Source organism: Pelecanus crispus, chromosome 2, assembly GCF_030463565.1.
Source record: "Pelecanus crispus isolate bPelCri1 chromosome 2, bPelCri1.pri, whole genome shotgun sequence".
Lineage (NCBI taxonomy): Eukaryota > Metazoa > Chordata > Aves > Pelecaniformes > Pelecanidae > Pelecanus > Pelecanus crispus.
The window spans coordinates 88308320-88323027 of record NC_134644.1 but is presented as its reverse complement, the minus strand read 5'-3'; the positions used below and the strand labels follow the sequence as shown (position 1 = coordinate 88323027).

General features: G+C 39.4%; 1 protein-coding gene across 2 annotated transcripts in view; it reads right to left on the bottom strand.

Annotated features, from left to right (window-relative positions):
- CDH12 (cadherin 12) overlaps positions 1-12928 on the bottom strand; it is a 169430-nt gene extending 156502 nt beyond the window's left edge. For both annotated transcript variants that reach the window (XM_075706280.1, XM_075706281.1), the window contains exon 1: positions 12701-12928. In XM_075706280.1, coding sequence (XP_075562395.1) covers positions 12701-12928 — 228 coding nt within the window. The remainder of the gene's footprint in view (positions 1-12700) is intronic.
- Positions 12929-14708: the final 1780 nt, after the last annotated feature.

Here is a 14708-nt window from a genome sequence, read left to right as displayed (position 1 = left end):
GGTTCCTCTGTTATGAAATACTAAAAATGGTACTGCCTTCAACAGAGTAATTCTACATCAACACCAAGATACAAGAGAAAAAGTAAAGACTCATAATCAACTGTGATACACAGCTTACTCAGACATCACTGCTGAAAAGGAACGACATCAGAAAAAATTAATAGAACAACCTCTGCTGAATAGCACAGTATCATCGCCAGGGACTGTGGTTTACTCACTGCCATAGTCACAAGGAGAAAAGGTTTTACTAATTAAAACATATTTGTTAACATTATCCTCTAAGATATTCAAACAGAAAATTCTCATCTTGCTTCACCTTAAGCTTCTTTAAAGGACAAGTGGAACTAAGCACCGGAAAGCCGCTTTCGAAGACCCAGAAAAGTAAAGAAGAATCAAAAGGCTGGTGTACACACTCCTGACAGGCCTAAATTGTTATTCAACCTGCACACAAAACATCTACTCTCCTCCAATTTATGTGGTATTCATTTTGTATATAAAGACTGTATGCAAACATACAAAGAACTCCGAAGGTTTTTGAATTTGCAAGATAAACAAGGACTTCTTCCACAGAAGTAAAGCAGAAGGTATAACAAAAGCTTCCTTTCATTTACTTTTTGCTTTTCAGCTTATCAGGCAGTCAGACTAACATGGCATGATTTCAACTCTTACCCACTTAAGCAGGTCATTTTAGTTTCATGAAGCAGATTGCAAAGTACGATTTGAATGACCTACTGCATTTTCTAAGAATGGTGTAAGATTTGTATAAAAAGATAAAAACATCACAGCAAGAAGACGTATGGGAATATTTGTGCTTCATATCTGTCTTTTGCAGCCATGCTTGAGTTTGGGCTTGAGTGCAGGTGGCAGTGCAGTTCAAGGGTTGTCGCATTTGTGTTACACATAGATGACAAGCTTGCCTGGGAGGTCTCATTGCACCTGATGGAGTCCCCTCCCGTGCTCCAGCTGGCCTGAGCACAGACTGAGCTGGTTCCCTCTCACCTGACGGCAGGGAGAGAATCGCAAGAGGCAGCATGGAAAACTGGGTGTGCGGGGTGCAGCACAAGCTCAGTCCCTCAGCTAACAGGACAGTAAGTATAGCTGCAGCCATGCATAGTGTAGGTGCTCCCTGCTTAGGCCAACTTTAGAGTTAAGGGATCCTCTGAGGGGCTTGCAGGGGGCCTGAGCAGGCTCAGCTCTTTTTAAGGATCTTTTAGAGGAAGATCCTCTGTCGGCTACATGGGCTAGAAAACTAATGAAACAGTGTGAAATGGTAGGTAGCGAGAGAGCTTGCAAGGCGTGAATATTTGCAACGATATCACAAAACTCTTGCTAACTGGATGTTTTTCTCAATATCACATTACGATGCTGATCTGCACTACTGTCTTAAAGCTATCTGAACTAATATTATTACTAATATAGCCACGTTCACTAAAGAATTAGTACATTGCTACACGAAGTACTGCAGATATTTGCATTTTACATATAAGGAGTAATGTTTATATTTTCACTAGGAAAAATAATATTTAAGTAAATATTTTTTTTTATTTAGAACTGAATTATTCTTTGATCACATTCCTGCCCATCAAACTGTCCACATTATTTTCAATGAAGTTAAATGAGTCACTTCTGGGGACAAGACCAAAATAAACACTTCTCATTTAAGGTCTCTCATTTACATTTTTTCCTGGGTGGAGAAGAATGTCTGTTATTACCAATGATCCCCACAAAAGAATGGTGCACTGCGCTGTGTGCAAGTGGCCTCCAACCCAGAACTCTGTCTCTGGCAAAGGCCAAAAATGGATACCTGGAGAAAAGCATAAGGTTAGAGAAAGCACAGTTCACCACGTAATTTCCAAGCCTCCAGTAATTTGTGGAGATGTTAGCAGTGACTCTGTAGTTATTAGCCTTCAGCAGATCAATTTTTCATGAACTTCTGCACGCTCTTCTCACACACATGAAACATTTTAATATCCACAGCACCCTGTGGCAGGGAGCTATCTATTTTGGATTTATACATTTCGTGAAGAATCTTCCTTTTCTTTGCTCTGAATGTGCCACCTCTTGGCTTCATCTGATGCCCCTCATCTTGCATTGGTGAAGGAGAGATTCCTCCCCCTTTAGCCTCACTGCTCTGTTCTAGATGTTATGGAGACCTATCACATCTCCTCCTCCTTGTCTCTCTTCCAGGCTAAGGAATCCCATCTTACTCAGTCATTCCTTACTGAGGAGTCAGTCCAAAGACACTGATTCCCTTTGTATCCTTTTCTGTACTTTTCCCAGTTCTTTGGGACACATGTCCTCTGAGATCAGAGATAAATAATTCACACAGTGTTGAAGATACAGGCTCACCAGAAATTTAGATACAAAGCTGTATTAATGACATTTATTTTCTTCTGCTGCTGCTAAGAATTTTTAACATCCCATTTGCTTTTTTGGCACTCACCACACACTGAGCAAATGTGCATACAACGATTATAAAACTAGATCTCATCTGAGAGAGATTATGGTTGCCTCAGAGCACAACACTTTATTAATGAGGTTACAATTATCCTTCCTCCCCACAGTATGTACCACTTCATATAAAATTTTGTCTATTATTTTAATCCTGTTTCATAAGGTCCTTTTCCCATTCTTCTCATTCAGCCTTTATCTTTACTAACTCAAACAGCGTAACATGAACAGCAAACACTGTCACCCGGTTGCTCACACCCTTTTCCAGATCATTTATACTCATGTTAAACAACATAGGCCCCAGCCTAAATCCTTACTGATACTGAAGATAGCACAAGAGTATCCAGGATGAAACACAGTAGTAATTTTTTCAGTGATCTGTTAAGTATCTTCATGATGCTAGGAGTGAATAATCCATCTGTTAGTGAAAATCTCTTTTCTTAGCAAGCAGTAGCAAGGTCATAATGGTACTAGTTCAACAATATCTATAATAACTCTAGCTTACATGTTCGGGGACTGGCAATTAAAATAAATACAATGTACACAAGAAAACAATCTCTCTAATTAAAGCTGGTGCTAGAAGACAGGAGATTTTTTCCAAGCTCGGCTTTGTTCTCTACACACGCTTTTTTCTCTTGTTGTAAATACAAGAACAACCACTGCACACAGCTGTGTAGACAAAACCTATTGTACTTATGAAGCATTTTTTTACTATTTAAGCTAATACTGCCATGGCTCAATTCATAACATTTTGGCTACCATCACTGGAGCCAATAATTTCAGAATACAATGAAGTACAGGTATGTGAACCTACAGGAAGAAAAATGTCATTGTTTAACTAGCTGATGGAAAATGTTAGTGCAGCGAGGGAACAGCTTGCATACTGCGACGTCATGTACAGGGCGTCCTTTGCAATCCCGCTTTCCTGCTGCAGCAGCAGGAGTCCCACAAGCTCTAAAAGGATCAGGATCTTGACTGCCTCCATTACTGTCTATCTACACCTTTATTGCTACAATTTCTGAATTTGTATAAAAGTTCTCTCTCTTGTCATCTTACTTCTTGTGTATTTCTTTAAATCTTATTTCATCTATTCTATTTTAACCTGGTTTTCTCCTGCCCTTTTTATATTTTGTCATGCAGCAAGAATTAACAGGGTGGATTTTTCTTACATGTATTTATGAAACAAAACCTTCTGCAGAAGAAAATTAAATTTAAGCTAGTAATTAGTAATTAAAACTATACTAGGTTTACTTTCAGCATGTGTCAATGGTGGTGGAAGTTTTCTTCAGTCATTATTAGGTCTTTCAGCTTTTCTCCTCCCTTTTTCACCTTCCGTGAGATATCAACCCCCAGGCTGGGTGGGGGAGGGAAATACCATCCAGCAGTGTCAAGTTAAGCCCCTTTTTCCTTAGTCATCCTCTCTTGCCTATATAGCACAATAACATACATAACAGTGCAGTGCAGTGGTCTTAGTGCACATGCTTCTGGTACCACACAGTGGACAACATAAAGGAATTTATCATAGTTTTAAAATAATCCTGGAAAGAAAAGGGCAATTTTCAACCAGATTTTTCTTACGCTTGAGTTCATCTTCAACCCTTAGAAACAGCATAATCTCTGGTTTGTAAATGACTTTACATTATTGGATTATTTGGAATTTTATAATCTATATTTAGATTAAGTAAATGTTCAGGAACAAGTGGCAATAGACACAGAACTATGCAAGAGTGTTCCTATAACAAAAATATTTTCCACTACTGGGACAAATACAAGGATCACTTATAAAAACAGTTCCTTTCATTAGACTTCCACCAACATACATGGAAAACGTAAGCAAGCTTTTGGGTACACAAGGTGCACTTCAAATCAAAACAGGATACATTTGGCTTTCTGGGCTGTGAGTGCACATTGCCAGCTCATATTCAGTTTTTCATCCACCAATACCCCCAAGTCCTTCTCCGCAGGGCTGCTTTCAATCCACTCATCACCCAGCCTGCATCCATGTTTGGGATTGCCCTGACCCAGGTGCAGGACCTTGCACTTGGCCTTGTTGAACTTCACTTGTAATTGATGATCTAATGTTTCACTCATTATAAATTCAGTTTTGAGTTGCTGATGTACATAATACATGCCTGTGTCTGATCTGGGTATCAGAAACACTATGTCCATGGCTGTCAGGTAAGTCAGCAATTCTCAGCCAACCTACAGATTTAAGAAAACTTAAAATTTTCAAATTCATTTGGAATAAAAGAGAGACTATATTTTGGTTTGTCCTTCCCCTCAAACCCCCCAAAATATTTTGTAAATCTTTTTTTAAACTATCTTTTCACATATTTCCTGGTTCAAATGATCTTCATGTCCAGATGAAGCCATTTATAAAAAAAAAAATCCAAATAAAACTACAATCGATACAAGACTTTTCCTTAGCAGTTTAATTTCTACAATATCATTTGTATTTCTCCATCTGTGTTGACAATGTAAACTTCAGATGCATGCCAGCACCATTAGCACCATCCACTCAGCTGCGTTTAGAGGTCTTGTGAGAGCTTGTGACTTCATACTAACAGGACTATCTCTGCAGGCTTTCAGTTTCCTACGCTGATCACTGAATTCTTGGCCAATACAGCCTGCTGAGTTTTAGAGTTTTAACTATTTCTATTTGTGACCTCCTTATCAGTCCAGAACAATGACCACAACTTTTACAACCCCTAAAATGTGGGTTACAGCTCAAGAAATTGATCCTTCCTTTGTATTTTGATCTCTCGTAGTCCTGAACTCACTCTTTCTCCTCTCTCATTCAATTAATGAAAACATAGTTCTCATCTTCGTTTCATCTCCAAATACCACACATAATTTTCATGAATGCAAGGACCACAGGCAAAAGGTGCTGCTACTATCAGTATTTTGCTTCTAATTGTCCCACTGTAAGCTACCTAAGTAGATCAGTAAGTGAAGCCACTAGATTGATGAGAAACGTTCTGTTGTTAAGTTGCTCATCTCTATCACATGTGACAATAAAACTAAATCTTTATATATCTTGTGAAAAGATAAGCTTGCAAAAGTAAACATTAAATGCAAGTCTGACCTTCTCATGGACGTTTCGCGCTTCCATGGTTCTACTTCCTTCTCATACTTTCACGTGCAGCTGTCAAAATTGCTTTGTGTCTCACATACTTTATGCAATATACAGGATGCAAAGCTTTTAAAGTCATCACTTTTTTCACCAGACAGAAATAAATGAGAGAGGCAAAGGTCCCAGCTCAACACAGCACGATGAGAACTCTGGAGTTCTGCCCCCCATTCTGATTCCTCTTAGACTTTTTTTTTACTGTTTCATTTCTCCTCGTCAATTTTCTTATCTGCAATAAATTGTGGCAAAGCTTTCACTTGAAAATGTGCATGGTAATAAATGCAGTCAGTCAGTTTAGTAAGCCAGGCTAACATGATCATGTCTGATCATGCTTTAAATTATCAGCTAAGGACCACTAAGGCCCAACAAGAATGTCACTGTGATGTCTGCAGATACAGAGGTGGGTATATGAATTCATATGGGTTAAAGATGTACTGAACAAGGTCATTCTTATAAATACTATTTGGATGATCTTTCATATTAAAATCATCCAGAAATGAGTAACTGTGATGTCCTGCATCATGGGAGTCAATTAACACATTACTAGCAGTGGTCCCTGAAACAACTCTCATCTCCTTGAAGATGGCACTGTGCAAATGTCTAATGGAAATGACATACAGGTCTCTCTCTAGCATTGTTACTTCAGTTGTGGGCATAGAATCTGATAAGCTAGGAAAAACCCTTATGACACCTTTAAATGAAATATTATTGCAACCCTCTTAGCAGAAATCTAGTAGAAATATATTTTTTAAAAAAAAATCAAATTAATCGGGGTACAGTTATGAACTGAGACTTAAGCTTTTTTTCTTTCTTGAAAGGACAGTAGCTTTCAAATTCACTGCATGTATTTTTTTTCCTTTAATTTTATTTTTTCTTTCAACTTAACTCAGTGTTTGTGAATAAGAACAAAATGATAGCCACAGCACTGTGTATTGGGTTTGCATGGCAAGGTTTTGGTAGCAGGGGGGCCACGGGGTGGCTTCTGTGAGAAGCTGCTAGAAGCTTCCCCATGTCTGACAGAGCCAATACCAGCTGGCTCCACGATGGTCCCACCGCTGGCCAAGGCTGAGCCAATCAGCAACAGTGGTAGCACCTCTGGAATAACATATTTAAGAAGTGGGGTGGGGGCAGACACATGACTGCGCAACTGCAGCCAGAGAGAGGAGTGAGAACATGTGAGAGGAAGGACTCTGCAGACACCAAGGTCAGTGAAGAAGGAGGGGGAGGAGGTGCTCCAGGCCCGTGGTGAAGCCCATGGTGAGGCAGGCTGTGCCCCTGCAGCCCATGGACGTCCATGGTGGAGCAGATATCCACCTGCAGCCCGGGGAGGACCCCACACCGGAGCAGGTGGATGTGCCCAAAGGAGGCTGTGGCCCCGTCTGAAGCCTGCGCTGGAGCAGGCTCCTGGCAGGACCTGTGGACCCCTGGAGAGAGAGGAGCCCACGCTGGAGCAGGTTTGCTGGCAGGGCTTGTGACCCCATGGGGGACCCACGCTGGAGCAGTCTGCTCCTGAAGGACTGCACCCCATGGAAGGGACCCACGCTGGAGCAGTTTGTGAAGAACTGTAGCCCGTGGGAAGGACCCACATTGGAGAAGTTTGTGGAGGACTCTCCCACGTGGGAGGGACCCCACGCTGGAGCAGGGGAAGAGTGTGAGGCGTTGTCCTCCTGAGGAGAAAGGAGTGGCAGAAACAACATGTGGTGAATGGACTGCAGCCCCTTTTCCTCATCCCCCTGAGCTGTTTGGGGGGAGGAGGTAGAGAACTTGGGAGTAAAGTTAAGCCTGGGAGAAGGGATGGGTGGGGGGGAAGGTGTTTTAAGATTTAGTTTTTATTTTCTCATTACCTTAATCTGATTTGATTCGTAACAAATTAAACTAATTTCCCCAAGTTGAGTCTCTTTTGCCTATGACAGTAATTGGTGAGTGATCTCTCCCTGTCCTTATCTTGACCCACAAGTCTTCTGTTATATTTTCTCTCCCCTGTCCAGTTGAGAAGGGGAATGATAGAGTAGCTTTGGTGGGCACCTGGCATCTAGCCAGCGTCAACCCGCCACACACTGTAAATTTGTGTGAGAACAGATTCTGCACAAGCAGTGCAAAATTTCCTTCATAGAGTGCCCTGTCATCCAGATACTCACCCAAGAGGGAAAATAAATGTAAAACCTCAGGACGCATTCAGAAAGAGGTGTTGATTTATGCCTGATGGAAGGTGGTCAACATTAATTTCATTATATTAAAAACTATCTGCTACAAAGTGCATAAATGAGTTCTATGCTCATTTTTCAGATGCAGAAGATAAATTATTAGATTTCAGAAAAGCACTCTGTTCTGGTCACCGATATAGAGCTCTGCTTCCTCCAAATCAGCACTGTTTCTGCCTTGATATATGGTGAAACCTGTGAAGATGATGAGGCTTTCTCAAGACTGAGTCAGATGAAAAATACCATATTGTTACATGCACCCTGTACTGCCATAGGGCAGCCGTGACTTACATTTTTCAGCTGGTGGGGATCTGTGGTAGTTCGTACTATGTATAATGTAACGGAGGTTTAAAGAACAAAACGTTGCAAAACATACAGATTATTCATTAGCAGGATAGTATCTGGCAAGCTGAGAATATTTAGTTATTGCACGCTGGAAGAAAAATGACCATTACCTCGAAGAGGACTTTGCAATCTTTTCCTATGCACCTAGTCTGTGTTCACTACAAGTTCCCACATGCCTGTCTCTGCAAGCTTGAGGACAGCCAGCAAAAATCCTTACTAAGAACAACTGTACAGGGGTACAACATGAGAAAGATATAATGCATTTACACACTAGGAACACAAAGACACACATATATAAATGGAATCATGATACATGTATAACAAGTAAAAACTTTTGTTAGTATTATATTGATAATGAAGAACCTATACTGTTCTCATCTATTTTGTTCTCTTGAACTTTCATTTTATTATGCTGCCTCTGCATGTCACTATTGAAACACAACAATAAAGAAAGATTACAGCAAGATTTATAAAGTTCTGGTGGGGTTGCACCCCATCAAGCTACCCCTGCATAAGGGCAATTAAAACTGCTACCTTGTTAGTAGTTATAAACTGTGTTGGGACACGGCCATGCTTGAGGATCTGATACTCTGATGATTTCTATCGCCATTCAATGAGGACTGAGCTTAGGCACAAAAAAAAGAATCATGAACTTTTTTATCTTAATCCACACATGTGCTGTTTTGCATGGCCTTCTGGAGCTTCACAGTACCACGAAAAAACATAAAGCACGGCAAAGTAAGTACATGAGCAAGCCTGATTTTACAGCAAGGCTTCCAGCATCCCTTCAATTTTCATGGGTCACATAGCAACACTGTATTCCAATTTCACTTTTTAGCCTGGGTCTGCTTAGATACAATCACAGAATCATAGAATAGTTTGGGTTGGAAGGGACCTTTAGAGATCATCTAGCCCAACCCCCCTGCAGTGAGCAGGGACAGCTTTAACCAGATCAGGTTGCTCAGAGCCCCATCCAACCTGACCTTGAATGTTGCCAGGGATGGGGCATCTACCACCTCTCTGGGCAACCTGTTCCAGTGTTTCGCCACCCTCATCGTAAAAAATTTCTTCCTTATATCTAGTCTAAATCTACCGTCTTTTAGTTTAAAACCATTACGCCTTGTCCTGTGGCAACAGGCCCTACTAAAAGTTTGTCCCCATCTTTCTTATAAGCCCCCTTTAAGTACTGGAAGGTCGCAATAAGGTCTCCTCACAGCCTTCTCTTCTCCAGGCTGAACAACCCCAACTCTCTCAGCCTGGCCTCATAGGAGAGGTGTTCCAGCCCTTGGATCATTTTTGTGGCCCTCTTCTGGACCCGCTCCAGCAGGTCCATGTCCTTCTTGTGCTGAGGGCCCCAGAGCTGGACGCAGCACTCCAGGTGAGGTCTCACCAGAGCAGAGCAGAGGGGCAGAATCACCTCCCTCGACCTGCTGGCCACGCTTCTTTTGATGCAGCCCAGGATTCGGTTGGCTTCCTGGGCTGCAAGCGCACATTGCCGGCTCATGTCCAGCTTTTCATCCACCAGGACCACCAAGTCCTTCTCCGCAGGGCTGCTCTCAATCCACTCATCCCTCTTATCTCTGCTAAAGGAGGCTGTCTTTTGTTTGGTAATCTGATGGATTTTTATGGCTCTTCCATATTACACAAGCAGAGGATTTCCAAACTTTGATTTAATATTCAGGTTAAAAGGCTTTTAACGTGTCAACATGAAGTACTATTTCAAGATCTCTAACTGTGAGCTAGACTAATTCCCATCATTTTCTAAACTATATTTTGATTTGCAACCTGACACTTCTTGAGACAGTCTTATACAAACAGACATAAAATGAATTAAGTGTGTTGGCTAGCAACAGCTGACATTATTGCCATAAATCTGTGTTTTCTTACAGGTGGTTTCCAAAATTAACTAGTCACCCCTAACTGTTTAGTGAAATTGTCAGCTGATTTAATAGACACATTAAACTCTTATTTATAAATTACTGTGACATTATTAGTGCAGAAGTTCTATAATGAGTAATATAAATGCCAATGCACATGTCACTATATTGTGTCTGGCTATGACGGCTGGAAGAAGAAGATAAAAACCCCTGTTATTTCAGGTCACATGAAATATCCTGCACTTTATCATCTACTTAATATCAGTTTAAAATATAACACAGTAGTATTATAAAAAGAATTACTTTGAAAATATATCTTTTTGGAATAAAGCTAAATTATGGTAAATATAAACCAAATTTATTTCTGTGATCAATCAAGAACTCAACTGCATTTCATACCTTAAAAATTTTCTGTGATTTTAAAAAATTACTAAGATCTGAAGATATTGATTAGCCACTGTTGAGTGTATTTCAGTATGTTGACAATGGTTTGAATTTCTATTAAGCATTATCTGGATTTAAAAGCACAATTTCTCTAAAGAACTTCTCCCATGTAGAAAATAAGAGAAAAACACTAACATGTCCATCTTGTTTTTTCGTTTGGGTTTTGTTTTATTTTTTTAGGAGATTAGGCAAAGAAGACCTATGCAAAAACTGGCAGGTTCTTTTTTTCAGGTATATTGAAGCAAATAGTTAATATAGATAAAATAAGTCTTAATAAACATCAAAAGGATGCTTAGGAGGTAATAAACATTGAAAAAAATTACAATCTGGAATGAATTGCATTATTGTGGAAGCAGGTTTTTTGACTTAAAGTTACTGATGTACTGATAAAAACATCCTAATTTATTTTGTGTTTCACCACCAAGATCCTTCCATATTTTATTTTATTTATTAGGTAACAGTGGTATATGATATCCTGTCAAGAAACATCACTATTGCATGTGCTACACTGCAGTTAGATCTTTCCTCATATTTGAAAAGTGTCTTTTCCGCAACTTGTAACAGTTCAAAAAAGTCTTCAGAGTTAAAAACATGCTAGGTAAATCTGTGATGTGGTATCTTAATGAAAATTTACCATTAGTTCTGAAGTTGCTTATAAGCTCAAATTCAAATACATTGATAATAGTCAATTCTGTGCAAAATTAATACTATTTTGGCAGCTTAGAACTGACCCTAAATGACTACCCAGACTATCTTACGTAAAGGAATAAAGACTAATGGATTACAGTGGTGCAGCAACAACATCTCTGTCTTCTGAGGTAAAAAGCACAGCAATCAAGTTGCCTGTGCTACAGCATTGAATGTGATTAGAGTCCTCATTTGCATCTTTAGTGAGTGGCCAGAACAAAGATACGTGTTAGAGAAAGTGTATTTTGTATCGACCAGATGCACAAAGATGCAGTTTTTCATTATGTGATCCCTCTCTCTTCAGACTGTAAACCAAACTCATTATATTATCTTTGTGATATAAGAATACTGCTTTGTAAATTGTTTTGACTAATATGTTTTAGTGCTTAACGCTAATGCCCATGTGTATAATACCCAAGTATATTTTTGGCTGGTCAAATCATCTAGTGAAACACATGTAGTTTTTTGCCATTTTATTTATACATCCTCTACTCAGAAGAGTTTCTTGGAAGGGTAGGAGGGAAAATTAATTTTCTGTGAATTTTATTTATATTTAGAAAAAAACCCACATTCCCAGCTTTTACATTAGAAAAAAAAGTTAAAATATGGTATTAAAGTAAAAACTGAAGCATGATGCCTCATTTTTATGGTAGGTGAATTTGAACCTCACTGTCTAGGGAAGTGGCATTTGGGGACACAGGAAATGAATCCTTGACCTCTTATTTTCATTGAGTAAGGGCCTTTACTTAAACTGAAAATTATACAGAGCCTACAGTTATATACTGTGCTACTATTTTTTTCAGGTCTCATTTTCAGCTTCCCTTTCTGAAAACTCTGTTATCTCAATTCACCCCCCAACCCCCTTAAACAGTTGGCTATCAAATTAGTTATGCCCTATTACAGAAACAGTGGTCATACAATGACGGAGAGAATTGTATAAATTCTCTGCATGTGTGAGTGTGCATGTCTGCACATAGAATATAAAAGCTATAACGCAAGAGTGTGAATTATGAAGCAATGAAACATATTCAAAATACTCAAAAACAATCTGAACAATCAGAAATAAAAGCAAATGATACTGAGGCATCACACAACAGAGCAAAAAGCAGGTATCTTTGTTAGCTGAAAACTGATGGAGTAGCCATACAAATCACAGAAATGACTGTGCATTCTGGGCTAGAGATTTCTGGTTTAAATCTTTTCTCTGATATAAGTCTGACATTTGTTGCTAAAAATCAAGTACGCTATTACAGTAGACTCAATTAAAGTTAGTTGTGCACCACAAACTTATCTCAGAACTCCTTTTTTTTTTGTTGTTTTATTCCAAAAGCAAGGATAAGAAAATAAGACAAACATACAAAGGTAGGAAGTAAATGTTATAAACTTGTGCACTAAAAATAATAATGTCTATAGTGGCTATATGAAAGGCTGAATGGTAAAGGGGATGAACAGAGGGAACTACTGTCAGTTGAAGATTTGCTCCACCAGAAACAGGTACACATTTATAGCACATTTTACTATTTGTCTGTGTAATTTCAACTTTTAAAGAAAGGGTAAAAAATTACCTTTCCCACATACTGAGGTTCGGAGCCCATGTACTCCTCCAGCACAAAAAATTGATTCCACACCCAGCCTCGTTTGACTCGCTGGGCAGATGACCTCCTCCCTGGCACTGGCACATTTTCTTTTGGCTCTGCTTCTAAAGTCTGTTGCTGTTGTGGATGCAGTGGCGTTAGGAGACCTCCATCAAACAGGACCCAGAGAAGCAGGGATAAGCAGTTCCTTGTAAGCATTGGCAACGGCTTCCCTACAGCAAGTAATAAAAACTCCAGCACTTAATGCAGAGCAGAGGAATCCAGGTTTGAGGTGTCTGTCGCCTCCACCATTTAGCTTCTGATTTTATTGCGGAAATGCTAATGCAGGCATTAATCCTTCTGATGACAAGGTTTTTGCCGCATTAAATTCCATCTAAAGGGACCTATAAAAGAGATTTACATGGCAACATCAAATTACATAAAATTACATTGAAGCGTTCATCAAAATTCTCACACCTAGTTAGTTTCTAGAGACAGAGAAAAAGATTAGGAATCACAGCTTTAAAAGAGATTGCTATTTTGATCGTAGCACTGAGCTGCTCTAGAACATTGTACAGTTATTACAGGAATAGCCCACTCTTGCTCTGCTTAGCATTACCCTTGCGTCTGTCTGAGGACAGGCCCGCAGCCTTTGCTTTATGACCCAGTTATCAGACAAAATTGTTACCCATCAGTGATGTCAAAAATATTTACTATGGATTTAGACAGAAAATATTGGGGAAGAGGCGACCCACTCTTCCATCTTACTGTCTAGAGCAGGGATGCTTTGTTTGTTTTCTCTGCCAGGAAAGCATCTCGGAAGCATTCTCTTCTGTCTGTGGGTGGAGTTGGCCAAAGTTTATACTGAACCTTGGACTCTGGAGGATAGATTTGTATGAATTCCATGGGAAATAAAAAATGGGAAATAGTGCCCATACAGCTAAATACCACAAAGCTGCCAACACACAATATGAAGTCTATGACTGGCATTCTCTTCTCACAACAAGCCTTGTATCAAAATGATAGCTGTGTTCTTCAGTTAAGTACATTAAAAAATGCAGTCATGATATATGGAGAAAATGATAGAACTGCAGGCAGTGTAGAAAATGAAACAACATAGAAATCAGTAAGATAAGACAGTGATACTCATTTATTCTGACAAATGCCAGGTACACAGATTAAAAATAAATCAGTGCTAACTAACTACAGGACTGAGACAGAACTATCACATCAAGGTGACAATTAAAACGGTGGTGATCCTTGTAGCAGCCAAATGCCATCAGCAAAGAGGAAAAAAACCCAAACCCTAAAGGAATTGTTATGCTCTCACATTGCTCTGTTTATACCAGCACAGACCATTTTAACAGAAAGACAGACAGGAAAATATACTGTGTTTTGTAGCCACAGTATAATTACCAGGGGTGCTTTCTTTAGGTATTTATGAAATGTTCTGATTCATTGCATACCATTAATGAAATGACAGTGCTAAAGGATGTAAATATTTGAATATTAGGGATGTAAATATTTAAATATTATGGAGTATGAAACAAGTTCAGTAAAATGTAGCTCTAGCTGTCATTTGCAACTTTGTGCAAAATTCAGCAGCAGTAAAAGCTGGTGAAAATGAGCACTCACACCATTGAAAAATGCTGTGAACCAGTCCCCAATGAAGACATCGTGAGGACTGCTAAACCTATGGAATCCATGCTGAAACAAATGGAGCTATTCTAGAATTTAGAATTAGACAATAAACAATAACACAACATCTACATTCATTTCCAGGTGGGCAGCAGTAAGGCAACATGAAGACTTTAGTGTTTATTTTTCCCCACTCTTCCAAGCTATTGATCTTTCTTTTAATAGCGAGAACAGCTTAATGGCTTTCTTGAAGCTATGCTTGCCTACGCTGGCCCTGATGCAGGTGTTAAAACTGAACCCTCGCACTTTTATAAGGCCCAGGACATCTGTTTAACGAATACACTTTTCCTTCTTCATTAGG